This window comes from Pleurodeles waltl, chromosome 7 (assembly GCF_031143425.1).
Source record: "Pleurodeles waltl isolate 20211129_DDA chromosome 7, aPleWal1.hap1.20221129, whole genome shotgun sequence".
Lineage (NCBI taxonomy): Eukaryota > Metazoa > Chordata > Amphibia > Caudata > Salamandridae > Pleurodeles > Pleurodeles waltl.
The window spans coordinates 23,693,978-23,713,273 of record NC_090446.1 but is presented as its reverse complement, the minus strand read 5'-3'; the positions used below and the strand labels follow the sequence as shown (position 1 = coordinate 23,713,273).

The following is a 19,296-nucleotide window of genomic DNA, read 5'->3' as shown; positions in this document are numbered from 1 at the left end:
GTGAATTAGATATATGCGTAAAACAATGCATGCTGGGTAGAGAGGAAGTGGTCAGCATGCTGAGAGGAAAAGAGACAAGTATAAAGTTCCCCAAGTGTAAGGGTTCGGTTTGTTTCTGATAACATCGGTAAGTGATTGGCAGGTATTAGTCATGCAGGAAAAATAGATGTTATGCGCAAACTGCGCTAATTGCGGCCATGCCTGAAACCCCCTTCGGGGTCTCAGGCTCTGCCGCTTCTGCCCTTACGGCAGAACTTGAAGTAGGGCCAGCGGCGAGCGCCGCGACCCCTAGACTGGCTGCCAGGAGCCTCCATGGCTCTTGTCTGGGCCGCGGCAACCCCCGCGACCTGGACGTTGGCCGCGGCGCCCACCGCGACCCAAGCGCCGGCTGCGGCGCTCTCCGCGGTCCGGGCGCCGGCCGCGGTAGAATGCACTTGCCGCGGCGCGGCAACCCGAGCCCGCGCCGCTTGCCGCGACATAACAGTATGCCCCCCCCGAGGCCCCAGGTTTGTGAGGGAAGAGCCGAAAAAAGCGGCGGAGCAACAGAGGAGCATGGACTGACGAGGCATCCTCCCAGGAACACTCACTCAAAGGATATCCCTTCCAATGAATAAGGAATTGGAGGCGCCCATGAAAAAACCGAGAGTCACAGATCTCCTGAACTTCGTACTCAGGCACATTGTCAACCAACAGAGGAGGGGGACAGGGCAACTGCCTATGAAAAAGATCAGGACGGTAAGGTTTCAGTTGCGAGACATGGAATACAGGGTGGATCGTCCATGTCCGAGGTAGGCGAAGACGCATAGATACTGGGTTGATTTTCTTGAGAATGAGAAAGGGACCATAAAAGCGGGGTTTGAATTTGTTTTTGGTGAGTCGGAGAGGTAGGAATCTAGAGGAGAGCCAGACCTTATCATGGACCTGATACGGAGGAGCCGCACAGCGTCTCCTATCTGCCATTTTCTTCATGCGGAACTTAGTGGACACAAGGTTGGAATGGATAATTCGCTGTATACCCCGTAACTGTCGAACGAAGGAGGAGATAGCGGGAAGATTGGAGTTGTCTCTCAGGGGAGTTGGGAAAGCCCTGGGATGGAAACCATAAGAGCCATAGAAAGGAGAGAGTTTAGAGGCACTGTGTAGAGAGTTATTTTAGGAGAATTCTGCAAGCGGTAAGTAGGGAGCCCAATTACTTTGTGTAGCGTTACAGAAGCTACGTAAGTACTGTTCGAGACCCTGATTGAGTCGTTCCGTTTGTCCATTGGTTTGAGGGTGGAACCCGGATGATAAGGCTACTTGGATCCCCAAGATCTTGCAGAATTGATTCCAGAAACGGGAGATATATTGAGGACCCCTGTCCGATATAATAACTTGGGTTAGCCCATGTAGCCTGAATTTTCTTGAGTAAAGACCTGACTTAACTCTTTTGCCGTAGGTAACTTTCTCAAGGCTGTGAAGTGGGCCATCTTGGTGAAGGAGTCCACAGTTACCATTATGACGTGGTTTCCCATTGAGGAAGGTAATGCGCACATAAAATCGGTGGATATGGTATGCCATGGGCCTGGGGGAACAGGTAATGGGCGGAGTAACCCCACAGGTCTGGTTCGGGGTGTCTTGGCTTGAGCACATGTAGGACAGGATAACACATATGCCTCAGTGTCAGCCTTGAGAGTTGGCCACCAGAAAGAGCGAAGCAAAAGATCATGAGTCGCTTTCATTCCTCGATGACCTGCAATGGGGGAATCATGGCACATGCGTAAAGCTTCGATTTGTACTGTTTTAGTGGGCAAAAACAGGGCCTTATCATGATAATAGTAGTCATGATCTATGTGCAACTGTGGACGTAACCTTTTTAGTTCTGTTTCGTGTAGACGGGCATATTCAGATTTGACTTGATCTAAAAAGGTCTGTGCTACCCCTATGATTTTATTGTTGTCAAATAAGTTTTGAACCGCAGAATCACCGCACCCAGGATAACGTCGGGACAGGGCATCCGCCAGAATGTTCTGAGAACCAGGGATGTAGGTGATATAAAAATCATATTGGCTGAAGAAGAAGGCCCATCGAGCCTGCCGGCTGTTTTGGCACTGGAAATTTCTTAAGCACTGTAGATTTCTGTGATCGGTTCGGGCTTCGAAGGGCTCCTTGGATCCCATCAAAAAGTGTCTCCATTCGGTGCACGCGACCTTTAAGGCAAGTAATTCGCGTTCTAGCACGGAATAGTTTCGCTCAGAATCAGATAGAATGTGTGATAGATAAAATACAGGGTGTTCTAGGTCATCATCGTCTTGTCTTTGTAACAAGGCAGCCCCAATGGCTCTTTGTGAGGCGACTGTGACAACAATGAATTGTTTGCTGGTGTCTGGGTGTCGAAGAATAGGAGCTTGAATAAAGGCTTTCTTTAAGTCCTGAAAAGCTGACTCAGCGCCTGGTGTCCAACAAAAACCTTTCTTTAGGTGTTCTTTTTTGAGGGTTTGGGTAATGAAGCTGGTTTTCTGGGCAAAGTCTGCTATGAACTGTCGGTAGAAGTTGGCTAGTCCCAGAAAACATTGAGTCTCCTTAATGGAAGAAGGAGATGGCCAATCCAATATTGCCTGTACCTTGTCTGAGTCCATGGCAACTCCGGTTTGGTCTATACAGTATCCCAAATATTTTACTTCTATCTGATCAAATTCACATTTTTCAGGCTTACAGAACAAATGATGTTGTCGGAGTCTCTCTAAGACTTGGCGGACGTGCTTGGAATGTTCCTCTGGATGAACCGAATAAATTAGGATATCGTCAAGATACACTACCACTGTTTGTTGCAAAAGATCAGAAAAGATAGAATCCATGAATCTTTGAAAGATGGACGGGGCATTAGTGAGTCCGAAGGGCATTACTCTATATTCGAAGTGACCAAAAGGTGTTCTAAAGGCGGTCTTCCACTCATCACCTTCTCTGATTCTTAGTAGATGATAGGCTCCTCGGAGATCCAGCTTGGTGAATCTCTTGGCTCCTCTGACTGCTTCTAAGATGTCCTTGATGAGAGGTAACGGATACCGGTCTTTGATAGTGATCCTGTTTAACCCTCTGAAATCGATACAGGGACGCATATCTTTGGTTTTCTTTGGTATGAAGAAAAGAGGAGCCCCAGCGGGTGAAGAGGAGGGAGTTATTAACCCACTTTGTAGATTCTCATCTAAGTATTCCTTCAAAATTTGTTTCTCTGGTTCAGTGAAGGAGTACATCCGCCCAAAAGGAACTACAGTGTCTGGCTCTAAAGAAATGGCACAGTCGTATTCTCTATGGGGTGGCAATTCAGGTCTTTCTGGCTTCTGGAATACATCGATATAGTCCTGATACTGTCTGGGAACTCCCTGTAGGACATTAATGGATCTTCCCACCTGAGAAGGTGCTGTTGAGAGACATTTTGGGGACCAATAATCCCCGGCCGGATAGCAATGGTGTTGACAAAAGTGGGAGGATAACGAAATGGTTTTTGTTTCCCAGTTGATGTAAGGATTGTGCCGTGTAAGCCATGGAATTCCCAGGATCATGACATGGGGGGTGATTCTGATTCTGGCGGGCGGCGGAGGCCGCCCGCCAGAATTCCGCCCTCCATTATACCGCTCCGCGGTCAGAAGACCGCGGAGGGTATTATGAGTTTTTCCCTGGGCTGGCGGGCGGTCTCCAAAAGACCGCCCGCCAGCCCAGGGAAAAACTCCCTTCCCACGAGGATGCCGGCTCGTAATCGAGCCGGCGGAGTGGGAAGGTGCGACGGGTGCAGTGGCACCCGTCGCGTATTTCAGTGTCTGCAAGGCAGACACTGAAATACTTTGCGGGGCCCTCTTACGGGGGCCCCTGCCGTGCCCATGCCATTGGCATGGGCACGGCAGGGGCCCCCAGGGGCCCCGCGACCCCCCCCTACCGCCATCCTGTTCATGGCGGCTTTCCCGCCATGAACAGGATGGCGGTAGGGGGGGTCAGAATCCCCTCGGCGGCGCAGCGAGCTGCGCCGCCTTGGAGGATTCTTAGGGGCAGCGGAAAACCGGCGGGAGACCGCCGGTTTTCCTGCACTGACCGCGGCCAAATCGCCACGGTCAGAATGCCCTGCGGGGCACCGCCGGCCTGTCGGCGGTGCTCCCGCCGACCCTGGCCCCGGCGGTCTAAGACCGCCGGGGTCAGAATCACCCCCTTGGTGTGGTGATGAGATTAAGTCAAACGAGAGGATTTCCTGATGTTTACCGAACTGTAAACAAAAAGTAGGGGTGGTGTATTGTACAGGCCCAGAGGCCAAGAGCGACCCATCAACGGTATGTACCTGTTCTGGTATTTCTTTGGGTATTTGTGTTATCTGTCGTTCTTTGGCCCAGGTTTCATCTAAATAGAGGCCACTGGCTCCGCAGTCCAATAAAGCCAAAGTTCTTGCTTCGCGGCCATCAGTCAAATGGAGGGTAACTGGTAAGAGAAAAAGAGCAGTTCCTTCCTCCCTGGAAGATCAAATAGAAGGTATATCACGATATCCCGCCCTCACCCTTCTTACTGAGGACAGGAGTTGGCGTTTCCCAAGGGCTTGGTTGGACGAATGGGACAGGCGCGAATTAGGTGACCAGCTGCACCACAATATAGGCAAAGCCCCTTCCTTCGTCTATGTTCCCTTTCACTGGCGGATAGAGGTCCGCGAGCTGTGTCAATCTGCATGGGCTCTTCCTCGATATTCCCTTTGGATTCAGGGCGGACTTCCTCGGAACGATGGGCGAAGGGACGAGATGGTACTGAGTGAGAAGGCAAACGACTCTTCTTTTTCTCCATTCTTCGTTCATTCAACCGATACTCTATCGTTAGTGCCTGGTCCATCAATCCTTTAAGGTTTTCTATCCTGGCAGAATGTACTAGTTCATCTTTGATGTCCTCTCTTAGACCCCTACGGAAGAGTGTCACCAAGGTACGTTCCACCCAGGTTGTTTCTGCAGCTAATTGTCTGAAACGGGTGATGTATTGTAATACATCTTGACTCCCTTGTTGGACTTCGCAAAGAGCCTCTTCTGCTGACGCCTCGAGTCCAGGGCGTTCAAACATCTGTTTGAAAGTAGTGATAAAGGTGGAATAATTAGATAGACAGGGATCGTTTCTGGTTACTAAAGGTGTGGCCCAGGCCAAGGCTGGTCCTGATAAGGCACTAATCAAATACCCCACCTTGGTCTTGTCTTGTACAAATTGCGAGGGGCGAAATGCAAAGTACACCGTTAAGGCATCCAGGAATTCTTTTAATGTGGTGGGATCCCCGGAAAATCGAGGCGTAGAGGCGGCTACTGCAGGGACATCTGTGGTCCTGGAGGCAAAGGCTTGTCGATAAACAGTATTCTCAGTACGTAGTTGCTGGAGTTCTTGAGCCTGTTGTTGTATCGTCGCCATTAGGTCCTGGTTAGTAGGTTCTGTGTTTGCCACTGGGTTATCCATAGTTCCGGACTGCAACGGGAATTTTGGGCGTTGCAATCTGTCGTGGTTTTCAATGGTCTTACCCTCGTAGCTGAGAGGTGTAGGGGAACGGTCCTTGTTCCGACGGGTTCTGCTCTGGCCGAGGTAGGGGCGACCCCTTCCGGTAGCCACGGTGCTGTTTGGTATGAGCGAACCACTACAGTCCGTGCCCTCCAGAAGGAGTCCCAGAGGAAAAACCCCAGTAGGGTAAAAAACCTCCACAGGAACTCCCTGAAACGAAAAGGAGGACACCAGGGTATTAGGACCGCAGATCAGGAAGGCAGGAAAACAAGGCAGCTCAGGAACAGACAGGATTCGTAGAAGGATATCAACTAGGAGCGTGACTATCACCAAGGAGTGATGCAACGCAATGAACAGGCAGTTGGAATCCCCTTAAATACCCCTGGACAGGAAACAGGAAACAGGAAGTAGAACACCGCCATCTTGGATTGGGGAAGAGATAACAATAGTGAATTCGATATATGCGTAAAACAATGCACGCTGGGTAGAGAGGAAGTGGTCAGCATGCTGAGAGGAAAAGAGACAAGTATAAAGTTCCCCAAGTGTAAGGGTTCGGTTTGTTTCTGATAACATCGGTAAGTGATTGGCAGGTATTAGTCATGCAGGAAAAATAGATGTTATGCGCAAACTGCGCTAATTGCGGCCATGCCTGAAACCCCCTTCGTGGTCTCAGGCTCTGCCGCTTCTGCCCTTACGGCAGAACTTGAAGTATGGCCAGCGGCGAGCGCCGCGACCCCTAGACTGGCTGCCAGGAGCCTCCATGGCTCTTGTCTGGGCCGCGGCAACCCCGCGACCCGGACGTTGGCCACGGCGCCCACCGCGGTCCGGGCGCCGGCCGCGGTAGAATGCACTTGCCGCGGCGCGGCAACCCGAGCCCGCGCCGCTTGCCGCGACATAACAGTTTAGCCCTCACATACAGTAGTGATCTCAATTGCCACTCTGCTCAAACTCAAGACCACAATCCCAGGGATTTTTAACAATTTCAAAGCAGGTGTAGCCCCACCTCTCCACCCCTTTTTGATCTTTACCAACTATTAGGCTACATCATCCTCTACTTTAACAGCAACACAGATTTTCTGATGGTGTTGCCTTCATTCCAAATGAATCCTTTCATTGTAAAAGGGTTACAATGAAGAGATTTGTCTCCCCAGTGACTCACTCTGACGGTCATGATCTCAGCATCTAAACCAGTGAACATATATATTTTATATCAACTACCTAATAAAAATAGCTCCTTCTTAGATAATTTCATAGATTATTTGATTTAGCAACTCATCTCCTTGAGTCAGTTTTTTGGGAGAAGTCAATCTCTATTGTGAGAGGGAAGAGGATATCCAAATATGCCTCCTCACACATCTTTAATTTGACAAAAATGTGAAAAGCCTGGAATTCAATGCTTTCACATATTGGATGGCCACTTTAACTTTCCCCTTAGTGAGAGACATAAATGTATTTTTTTTATTCTTGTACATGATAGAATTTTAGCCCAGAGTTATGGTTTTCCTTCTGGTATTTCCCACGTCTTTCATAAATTACTTTGTACTATGTAAAGCCATTTGTGTAACGCACTCACTCACTTTGTGCTTAGGGTCTTTACTGTGCTATACTAAGACTGCAAACAATTAAATAACTAAATAAATAAAATATGCTTGATGCACAGAAGCTCTTCACCTCAAACCCTGGCACTTGGGGAGAGGCATTCATTACCTCAGTACTAATGAAGTGACAATAATCAGTTCACCATAAAGTTTCCTCTGGCCCAAGTGATCCTGGGGCTACCTACCAGTTATTGAAATTGCACTACTTTTTCCTTCGTTAATGGTCACACTTCCCGCATTAGTGGTGGTGGACCCACTACATTTCAACAGAATGGATGGCTCTATGCTCTGTTTCTCTCAAACATGTTGTTCAAGAGTAGCTCAAATGATCATGAGGAGTTTAAGATATCCAGTGCCCATTTACAGAGCCAAAACATCCAAGTGCCTACCACCATACACCAAAGTGGGGGTGACACTATTGAAGACAGCTAAATACTTGAGACAGGATAAGAGATTGACAAATAAAGCCCCACTATGGGACACTGATATTTTGGCTGAGGCAGGGAAACTACATTGATTCCACATTTGGGATTGAATTGGAATTAGCTAACTAGTTGATATATGGAAAGATAGGTCCAGGCTTCCTGGTGCTTCCTCAAGGAGAAATACGAGCTGGCAAACTCAGAGGACTATAGATACCTATAAGTAAAGCATGAACTGCCAGCTCATATTCCAAAGGAAACAGCTATAGAGGAGCCTTCCCAATCAGATGACAGAGTCTGACCTGAGCATCTCCATAAAAAAACAAATGTAGTTGCCATATAAGAAACTAGCTATGAATTCCCACAGTACACCAGTAGCACTGAATATTGACTGGGAGAAAGATTTGGAAGTCATAAAAGAGGAATATGTGCTAAGATCTCCCAGAAAGGTTGCCATTCAAGTGGGGTCCAGTACACATCCACCATAGATCCTATTACACTAGAGGTGTGCTGAGTAACATAGGGAAGGCAGACTTGGACACCTGTGTAAGAGCATGTGGTCAAAAGAACATTTTTATCCACCTACCTTGGCTCTGCCCAAGATTGGTGCCATTCTGGGAACTGGTTAGGGCTTGCCTGAGCAGGTCACAATAATACAAGTAGACAAGTCACCTAAGTTGGCCATTCTTAACACCCGGAACAAGGAAGGATACCAAAAGTCTCAAAACTGTTTATTTCCCTGAGTCTGATGGTTGCTAAAAGAAACATTGCTGAAAAATGGGAGGTGGCTGCCCTACCAGACTAGGTAGAATGGAAGGAAGATATGAAGTGGTGCATGCTAACCAAGTGGCAAGCCAACAAAGGTAGAGTCTGCCCGTACAACTGGACCAAAATATGGCTACACTGGCAGGGCTATGTAGGCATGCCACTGTTGTATGATACCGTGGTGAGCCTCAACCCCTGGAGGCATATCTAATGGGGAATCGCATTTTAACAAAATTCTGTCCCTTCATGTATGATAAAAGGTGTACTTCTTACAGATATGATAAGCTCTGTTTCTGTCATTGCTTCTATATAATAACCAATACAATTTTTATAAAAAACATGCTATTCGATGTCATGACAAGTGGAACAATCACTATTCACAATTATTTTTGAGTTTAGTTCCTGGATACTGTGGGTATGCCAGGACATAGAAGTAATTTTATGGAAATAAAGATACAATAAGAATATAGGTGGTCACCACATGGCCATCAAGATAGCAAAGGAATGCAGCTAGTCGGATCACACTGGACTTTCCATACTCTCTCCACTCTCTTCAAAGCACTGATTAGTACCTAAAATGTTACTCACCTATAACTGTTGTTTTGAAGATTGGTTTGCCACAGAGTCACATGCTATGAATTTTCTAGACATCTAATATTTTTTTCGGAACAACACAACTTAATTTCTAAGGTTGTGTTTTCAGCTTGTGGCGCCACTGGAATGATAATTTTTCCAGGTCTCCATAATGTACTGTGACACAACTATGCCTCGGATTATTCTACTTTTTCCTTATTGTGACCAATTCATGTGTCTTTACACTAACGTTCATCTTTTTATCCCCTCAGCATCAGGGAGTTGGATGGTAACATGTGGAACAGCAAGCAAACAAGCGGGAAACCAGTGATTGGAGATGAGTAAGAATTTATGTTTCCAGGGTGTATCTGTTGCAGACTCACATGCCCAGCAAACACCTTAAAGTAGTTCTTACACCTTTTCCAAAGTGGTGGTTGATGTGAAGCAGAAGCATGTAATGTCTTGAAAACTAATCAACTATAGTCTACATTGTAGTCCCTGAATATGTCTACAGATGTAGGAACAGCTGCCTTATGAATGTCAGATGAAAGTATACCACCAAAATCAGCAGATTCTGAGCTCTACTACATGTGGAATATATACGTGGAGTAGCATAAAGAGACTGATTGACGTATGTGTAACAGATTTGTAAGTATCTTACAAACTACCTAGCACTGCCAGATTTGGAGTCTGTCTTCCCTTTTTTGTGAAAAGGCATCAAGCACATGCTTTGTAGTGTAATAAACAGTTTTAGCATTGCCAATGTAGTGAAAAAAGCTCCTTCTAGTGTACACAGATCTACATGTTAGATCTCTTAACCTCCTTTTGTGGGTCGGTTAAAGTATGCAACTGGAGGACTGATTAATATAAAGAGGTGATACATCCACCACTGTGCATACAACAAAATTATCTATTATTTACCTGCATATATTGTTTGTTTGCACTAAAAAAATATATTATCTATGACAGGTTATTGAGATCACAGCAAAGCTTTGCTTCAAAAGGGGGTAACATTCAGGACCACAGCATGGAGGTGTTTGAGATAGGGTGGTCATCTTCAGACTTCCATAAATTAACCAGCTCCAAGATTCTTAAAAATAAAGGGCCTCATTATGACCTTGGCGGTATTCTGACCGCTGGGGAGAAAGGTGGTAGTTTCACCGCCAACAGGCTGGCTGTAAAGACATTATAAGAGTGGCAGGTTGGCCTCTGCCAGCCCGCCACATCTCCACTCACAGTGCCAGGGCGGTCGAAGCTGATAGGTCGGAGATGCGCATTTCCAACCAGGCGGTCCACAGAAGACCGCCGGTGGTATTATGAGCTGCCTTTCCACCAGGGTTTCAGCGGTGGTAGCACTGCTACGAAAACCCTGGCAGAAATGCTACCGGTGACAGGGAACTCCTTCCCTGTCACCGGTAGACGACACCCCCTCCCCGGAAGCACAACCCCCCTTCCCCACCCTCCCCACCAAGTACAACGACCCCCACCCCCCCAGGTAGATCGCTCCCCTCCCAACATACATGCACACACACACAGACACCCACACGCACCACTCATACACTCATACAACCATTCACCTACACTTACATACATGCATTCACTCACACAAATCCATACTCCCATTCACCTCAGCATTTATACATGCATTCAACCACGCAGGCACACATGCATACATATACTCACTTCTACTTTCAGAAATGCATACAACCATGCATTCACACATTCATGCACACACACTCATACAGACACACACAACCCCCCACCCTACCACCCCCTTCCCCTGTTGGATGATCAATTTACCTGGTCCGGGGAGAAGGTCGTCCGGCAGGGAACGGGCGCTTCCACCTCCGGCAGCGCCCTGCCATCAGGACAACGCCACGCCGTATTATTGCTCATAATATGGCAGGCGGTGTCTTTCTGGCAGGATGGGGCAGGAGGTGGAACCACCCCAGCGCCTCTGCCAACCAGCACAACCACTGCTGGATTCCTGCCCAAAGTGTAGCAGAAATCCAGCAGTACTCATATTATGGTGGGCGGAGAAATACCAAGGAAGACAGCCAAAGTCATAATAAGGGCCAAAGTCTGGTTCTCAGTTTGGTAAATAAGCTGCTATTTCTGCTAACTGCACACATAAAAATATAGGGCAAAACAGTTCCTTTTACATCTTTGCACCTTTGCCTGTGACAACTCTACACCAGCAGAGGACCACCCAGGAAATGTGAGGTTTTCCAGGAGAACATCTCACCACACCCATCACTGACTGAGGGATGCTTTGAGTTCTGTGCCTACCACATCTCCTGGCCCACCTGCCAACTGCAGCTACATGTGATTAAACGCAGGCCATTAAGTCCACGCAGAAACTCATTGTGTGAATTTGTGCATGCACAAAAAGAGTTGTTTTCCCTGATAAGAGGCACCTTGGCTCTGGGGCATGTAAATAGGTTATCAATAGTGGGTCTAACATTTCTGGTATCATGGACAAGGAAAAACAAACAATCCAAATTTATCAGTGTGAGTATAGTAAATATACATTCAGCACAAAAATAAAACACAAATCTCAGGCTATGAGCAGCAAGGCCCACTGGGTAAGGCGCTAGTCACTTAAAATGAAAATATACAACAAACTAATTTCCATACCACTTGCGATTCATCATGGAGTACAGCCAGTGTGCCATTTTTCTCTTGACACAACCTCGACGATGTGTCCCAGTCTGTTTCCTCTTTGTTACAGAAATATTTATTAATTGACGGCGTCCAGTCGGTACGATAACAACCATTGTAGTTTCTTAAAAGTACAGCAGATAGACCAGAGAATGCTATATATGGACAGAGAAGGATAACTGTGTTACATTTCAACCACTAATTAAGAGTTTTAGCCAAGAGGCCATAGAAGCCAAACGTGTCCCCATGTTTATACTGCCAAGAGGTGGCTTTCTCTCTAGCTAAGGGTCAGCTGAAATTGGTGAGTGGCCATAGATTATTTCACTTTCATGAAACCTGACTAGGTTTAGCGAACCGATTAGTCTTTGGTTGACTGGATATTCAACATGTTTGTAACCCAACTGCAAACCCGTCTGCTGAACTCTAAATCATGCCATAAATTTGAAGAATCAGTGTTGTAAATTATCTAAATTCTACAAGACCCACTCAATATGACAAAAATATGAAAATGAGAATACCAATAGTAACAAATAAAAGGGATGTTCATGGCCTTCCCTTAGTCTTCACTACATGCCTTCAATCAATCAATCAATTAGATGTTATTTGTATAGCGCAGCTTGTCACCTGAGTGGGTATCCACATGCTTGTGGCAGGTGTTTAGTCTAAAAGTCAGGTTTTCAGTCCCTTTCTGAGTGGGTCAGCGAGGGAGTGGGCAGAGGTGGAGGGGGAGGCTGTTTCAGGCTTTTGCAACAAGGAGGGAGAAGGAGCATCCTCCGGCGTGGCAGCAGCGTATGCGTTTTATCTTGGCGAGGACGATGTGTACAGAGCAGAGGTTCCTGGACGGATGGTGGAGGTGAAGGCGGTGGTTCAGCTATTCGGGTCCTTGGTTATGGGGGGCTTTGTAGGCATAGGTCAGGAGCGTAAAGTGGCATATTTTCTGGATCAGGAGCCAATGGAGGTCTTTGTGGTGTGGTGTGATGCAGCCCCCAATTCTCTCATTTCTAAGAACCAGAGTTTAATCTGCGCTGGTAACTCAGTTGTTAGGTTAGGAATTGGCAGTCACGTTTGGGGACCAAGACTAATTTTTCATACTTGGACTACGAGCAAGAGAGTGAAAGTTAGAAAAGGGAGGAAAAACACAAAGGGAAATATTGGGAAACAGTGACAACGGGAGAAAGCAAGAATGAAAAACATCCTACAAAAGTGAGGGCTGCAGCCTCAAAGCTTTGGGTGGTGGAAGAAAGATGAACAAAGTGGAATCCAGAGTCGTTAGCCATGGCATTCAACAGTTCCGACGACAAGCTCCTCAGAAAAAATGTGGGTCCCTTCCTTGATTTTCAATTTTTTTTCTTTACAAATTCAGCACTGCTGAGAAACAGCTGCACGCTTGAATTTGACACACTGAAACATATTTCTGATATGTATACATTAACTTTTCCACAAAGTGAAGCATTAAGGTCATAAACATAGCACATAAAATTAGACACAGAGGAATAAAGAAAGAAGAAATGTTGGAGACGGACCAGAAGCAGAAGGAAGAGTTAAGAGGTTAGTGGCAATCTAGCTGAAGAATTGTAAGCAAGAACAGGGAAGAATAGGGAAAATGACCACCAATGCCAAACAATCATTAGAGGGCAGCAAAAGTGCCAAAGACTATAAATGCATCTCAATACTGTGCGTGTACTTTGAAAGGGAAGACCTAGAAAAAGGTCTCCAGCAACGAGGTGAGGGAAAAAAAGTGTGTCATCTAGAATTTAAAAAGGATTCAGGCCATTTAGATTACTAAAGACTGAAAGACTAGTGTAGAATGTTAACAGCAAGAGAAGAACAACAGTCCAGATAAGAGAGGATGTTAAAAACTGGAAATTTAGAGGCAAGACAATTGTTAACTTAGAAGAACGTACAAATATTAGAATCCCTGAATCCCTAGAAGTAGCTGATAGACGATTTGAAAAAGAAAATTGAGAATTCTGGTTTGAAACACACCTCTAGGGAGAATGCCCATAGGTGAAAGGAGATTGGGGAAGGAGACCAGGATGGGTAGTTGCAGTGACGAGGAAGCTGATGGACAGGAGGTAGGAAGAGAATGCCTGTTTTTCTCCGATTGAAACGAAGAGAGTAGACAACATCAGTGATTAATAGCCAAGGAGACAGCCCTTATGACGTAGGGATTTTGCAAGTGTAGAAAAGGACCCAAAACACTGCATCATAATGGTATCAGGTCCCCAAAGAAGACTGACGGAAGTCAGAGTATAGTAAATAGGCACAGAATGTTTGAGGGCAAAGCAGAAAGCCTACGATGACAAAGACAAAAGAAAAGGCAACAGAGAAAGTCTACTCAAGAGGAGAGGTCCACTGTAAGATTCCAGGAAGCCAGGAAGAGGGCATGAAGTCACACAGGCAAGTAGTCCGCTCTAAAACTTACACTTAAATATAATCACTATAATCGTAATGAGATAGATGAGTATAAGAGCCATCGTAGTCCATGTCCAAAAATAAGCATTGCTCCGCAGTCCTGAAAAAAACAGGAAACATATTGCATATCAGACGGAAAATTGAGGGCTATCGACTAGGTTTTAGGAGAGAACTCTACATAATACTCAAAGGAGAGTTACATGCCAGAAAGACACAGAGATCAGTTATCTGCTCCACCATCTCCTCAGTTAAGTACAAATGAATCATTTCAGCTCACATATTTTCAGTGTTACACATATAAAAAGTGAATCCTACATCTAAACAATTAGAAAATTACCTGGTGACTTGGGACTTGCAGTTTGTGACAGAATTGCTCATCTCTTACTTGGCCATTCTAAAACAGAACATACACCAGAACATAGATCCATTCAGTTACTCACGCTGCACTGATAGACAGGGCCAAGAGTTGTATTTATGAACATAAAAAAAATAGCAGGAAGGGATAAATACAATTATTAATTTAAAGAAATCAGTGATGAATCCTGATCTCTGGGGACAATTTATTTCCCTTATTATTTAAATCATTTTGTTAGTAAAGGTAAGCAATGGTTATTCGATAAACATTCAATAAATATTAACACGAAAAAAGACAAAAATAAACTTTTTACATCACATTACAAACAATATTAACAAAAAACCAACTCATTGAGTTATGGCGGTTACACAAAAGAGGATTGTGCCCCTCGTTCATTCTTTATCTTGTGGTCACTATCAAGAAAATCAAGTTGTGATCCACTGAAACACAAGGGCTGAGGACCTAAGCTGCACCCAGCTGTCAAATACCTGTCTATTCATTGCAAACGGTATTCTATGGTGCATATCTAATTTCTTAATACATTGACTTGTAAGCCCTCAGTCTCGCGTACATTGGGTCGACGCGTTTCGGCCTATCCAAAATTGGCCTCATCGGGACTCGAGAAGGGCAGCACCGCCTCTATAAAAATCAACAACAAACATGAACTAGTATCATTAAGAGCGGTAACAAGGGAGTTAGAATCTCTGTGTAATGTCAGTCAGTATCACCAAAGGCGTGTGGGTGCAATCATGCAGTCACACACGTCGCTGACACCACTATGTGGAAAAGAGGATTATCGACAGTTCTATTAAAACCAATAGGTAAAAGGAGCCTGTGCACAAAACCTAACGTGAGGAACATGCTTTCTGTAGCCATAGACCGTGCATTACTGACAAATGCTGTCAAACCTAACAAGGAGGAAGTAATATTTACCTCTAATTCTGTTGGCGGTCGGGATATGTACAAAGAGTCACGTATATTAGCTAAAGCACACCTGCGCAACCAAGAATTATGTGTTTGTGTATAATAATGCATAAAAATCAAGCCAACTATTAACCACGTGCCTCTATGTGGCGGTCACAAGTCACCGGTGTTGTTTCTTACTTTGTTCTCCTTTAGGGTCAGGTGGAAAGACGAATCGTCTGCACTTATGATGATTCAATCTTATTGCGTAATTTGGGGAAATCAATTCCCTAGCCTATAATATAAACAAACGCTGTAAATAGTTACCATCAAAGGGCTGGTCAAGGTAGAATGACAACGCTCTTTTTGGGTCCAGCTGGTGGAATCAGTCTTCTTCCTTAGAGAGATGAGGCAGCGCGTAAAAGGTAGGCAAGGTGATTGACTAGTTTCCGTAGAACGAGTTGATTATCTTCAACAAGAAGTCCAGTCCACACAGAACAGGGGCTTGCATGAGTCAAGTAACATAACCTGGTTACCAACTCGCAAAATGGGACTGCGAGTCGCAATTTGGAAGGGGTGTTCCCCTTCCTATTTGTGAGTCGCAGCGCGATGCAGGATTGCTTTGTGACCACAAACGCGGTCGCAAAGCAGTTGCAGTTACCACCAGTGTCACACTTGTGGTGACTCATTCGCAAAAGGGAAGGGGTCCCCAGGGGACCCCTTCCCCTTTGTGAATGCCTTGAAAAAAAAATCAGAGCAGGCAGTGGTCCTTTGGACCACTGCCTGCTCTAAAAAAATGAAACTGACACATCTAATTTTTTCATTTTGTAATGCATCTGGTTTTCCTTTAAAGAACACGGGCTGCATTACAAAAAAAAACTGCTTAATTTAAAAGCAGTCAGAGACATGGTGGTCTGCGGTCTCCAGCAGGCCACCATCCCTGTGAGTGCTGCGAGTCGCAAGGGGGTCGCAAATTGCGACCCACCTCATTAACATTAATGAGGTGGGCCTTTGCGACCCCCTTGCGACTCGCAGATGGTGTCAGGGACACCATCCTGCATTCTGCATTGCGAATCGCAAATTGCGAGTCGCAATGCAGGATTTTCCTACATCTAGTCGATAGTTACTAAATCTCTATTGTGACAGAGTATCAATACCACCAGCACCTAAATCAGGCCCTTTTCCTCCACAGAACATCCCATGACCCATCTGTTGTGTAAAGGCATGTCCTATAAGTGGACCCCAGAAGCCAAAGCATCTTTCACTCAACTGAAGACTTGATTCATGCAAGCCCCTGTTCTGTGTACATCCTGTGGGATTCTACTCTGATAAGTTTACACTGTGTGAACTGAATTATAATATTTCAGACAAAGACCCCTAAAATTAAAAGCGCCGTCGACGAATGGTGCTATTATTTCATGGGGGCCAGACATACCACTGAAATTTGTTCTGACCACAGGAAATTACAGTTCCACACATCTGCATGAACCTTAACACCTTGTAAGTTACGCCGGTCCCTATACATCTGCACAAGCCTTAACACCTCACCAATTACGCTAGTCCTTTTTTTCTCTGACTGCAATTTCTCAGTAACATATTGACCAGGGGCTCAAACCATTAAGGCAATGCCTTATCAAGCGATTTTTCCCCGTTCAAAGACATTACTGAGTTAGAACCACCTCTGATTCAACAGTAGAAGGCTAGACAGTCTGAACATTCTGTCTGTAATTACTAACTCCAGGGAATTGCTCAATATCTTATGAGTAGGAATAAAAGAACTGAAGGTGCAAGAGTGGTTGCAGTAGAGGTCCAACAAGCATCAGAAGGGAGGGTTGTTCTACCAGCGTACTTACATAAACATTCCATTCCCTGACGTCCAAGAACAACAAATTCTAAAGTCACACAATTCAGATTTTCCCAGTCGTTTGAGGGTACAGAAGACCGCATTGCTTATTCCATGCAATGTTTGGTGACCAACTGGGAGATCCATTGTAGAACGGTACATAGCCACTTGTTCAATCGGTGCTCAAGTCAACTCTGGCCACAAGAGAATGTCCTGCCTACTGTAAACTTTTCCCATACCACCATAACCATAGCAATGGACTTTGTGGTAGAAATACCTCCAAGCAAAGGATATACCATGATTCTGGTAGTCATTGACTATCTAACTAAAATGGGGCACTTCATACCCTTGCTTAAACTTGCGACTGCACCAGAGCTGGCACATCATTTTTCCCAACTTTTCATCATGTTACATGGCATCCCAGGGTGATCATTTCTGACTGGGAAGCACAGTTTGCTTCCTGTTCCTGGCAGCATCTTTGCAAAAATCTAAAGATCAATGCTTGTTTACCTAAAACCCCAAAACAGACAAAATGACCAAACATTTAAACAAAACCTTGGGGTAATATTTGTGTAGTTTAGCTCTGCAGCAAGGAGAAGATTGGTCAGGAAACCTTTGGATGGAAGAGTTTGTGTAAAACAATATGGAACACTCAACCCCGGGTTGTTCCCCTTTCTAGTGTGTAAACAGATTTCATCCTAATGTACTGCCCTTTAAATTGCCTGCGACTCCACCCTTACCTTCAGGCCAAGAACACCAAAACACCTTAAGGAAAACACTTAAAATAACTAGAGAAAATTTTAACAAAGCTCAGGAAGCTACTAAAAAATATATATATTGATAGAAAGTACTCTAAGGAACCACAGTATACAATGGAAGACACAGTTTGACTGGCAACCAAGCATTTAACCTTGCATTAAAGCAGTAAGTTAAAGCCCCACTTTTAGGGCCATTCACTATGTAGGAAAGTACCATCTTGCCTGGCATGTTACCCCCATTTTTACATGTATGTCAGTTTGTTTTTGCCTGTCTCACTGGGATCCTGCTAGCCAGGACCCCAGTGCTCATAGTTTATGGCCTGAATGTGTATACCTGTGTAGTGACTAACTGTGTCACTGAGGCTCTGCTAATCAGACCCTCAGTGGTTATGCTCTCCCTGTCTTTAAATTTGTCACTGTAGGCTAGTGACCACTTTTACCAATTCTAATTGGCACACTGGAACGCCCTTATAATTCCCTGGTATATGGTACCTAGGTATCCAGGGTATTGGGGTTCCAAGAGATCCCTATGGGCTGCAGCATTTCTTTTGCCACCCATAGGGAGCTCAGACAAACCCTTACAGAGGCTGCCATTGCAGCCTGCATGAAATAGTGCACACACTATTTCACAGCCATTTTCACTGCACTTAAGTAACTTATAAGTCACCTATATGTCTAACCTTCACTTGCTTAAGGCTAGGTGCAAAGTTACTAAGTGTGAGGGCACCCTGAACACATAGTTCAGGTTCATTTCCCTGGACTTTGTGAGTGCGGGGACACCATTACAGGTGTGCACTAAATATAGGTCAATACCTATGTGTAGCTTCACAATGGTAACTCCGAACATGGCCATGTAACATGTCTAAGATCATGGAATTGTCCCCCCTTGCCAAATCTGGTATTGGGGTGCCAATCCCATGCATCCACGTGGTCCACTATGGACCCCGGGTACTGCCAAACCAGCTCTCTGGGGGGGGTTTCTGCAGCTACTGCTGCTGCCACCCCACAGACGGGGTTCTGCCCTACTGGGGTCTAGGCAGCCCTTTCCAGGAAGGCAGAACAAAGAATGTCCTCTGAGAGAGGGTGTTACATACTCTCCCTTTGGAAATAGGTGTTACAGGCTGGGGAGGAGTAGCCTCCCCCAGCCTCTGGAAATGCTTTAAAGGGCACAGATGGAGCTCTCTGTGCATAAGCCAGTCTACACCGGTTCAGGGAACCCCCAGCCCCTGCTCTGGCGTGAAACTGGACAAAGAAAAGGGGAGTGACCACTCCCCTGTCCATCACCACCCCAGGGCTGGTGCCCAGAGCTCCTCCAGTGTGTCCCAGACCTCTGCCATCTTGAATCCAGAGGTATGGGGCACAATGGAGGCCTCTGAGTGGCCAGTGCCAGCAGGTGACGTCAGAGATCCCACCTGATAGGTGCTTACCTCTCTAGGTGGCCAGTCCTCCTCTGAAGGCTATTTAGGGTCTCTCCTGTGGGCTTCTCTTCAGATAACAAATGCAAGAGCTCACCAGAGTTGCT

General features: G+C 45.7%; 1 protein-coding gene across 1 annotated transcript in view; it reads right to left on the bottom strand.

Annotated features, from left to right (window-relative positions):
* LOC138303580 (uncharacterized) overlaps nucleotides 1–19,296 on the bottom strand; it is a 69,654-nt gene that overhangs the window by 36,441 nt on the left and 13,917 nt on the right. The window contains exons 2-3 of the mRNA XM_069242844.1: nucleotides 13,926–14,015; nucleotides 11,477–11,655 (exon numbers count right to left, since the gene is read on the bottom strand). Of these exons, the coding sequence (XP_069098945.1) occupies nucleotides 11,477–11,655; nucleotides 13,926–14,015 (269 nt within the window). The remainder of the gene's footprint in view (nucleotides 1–11,476; nucleotides 11,656–13,925; nucleotides 14,016–19,296) is intronic.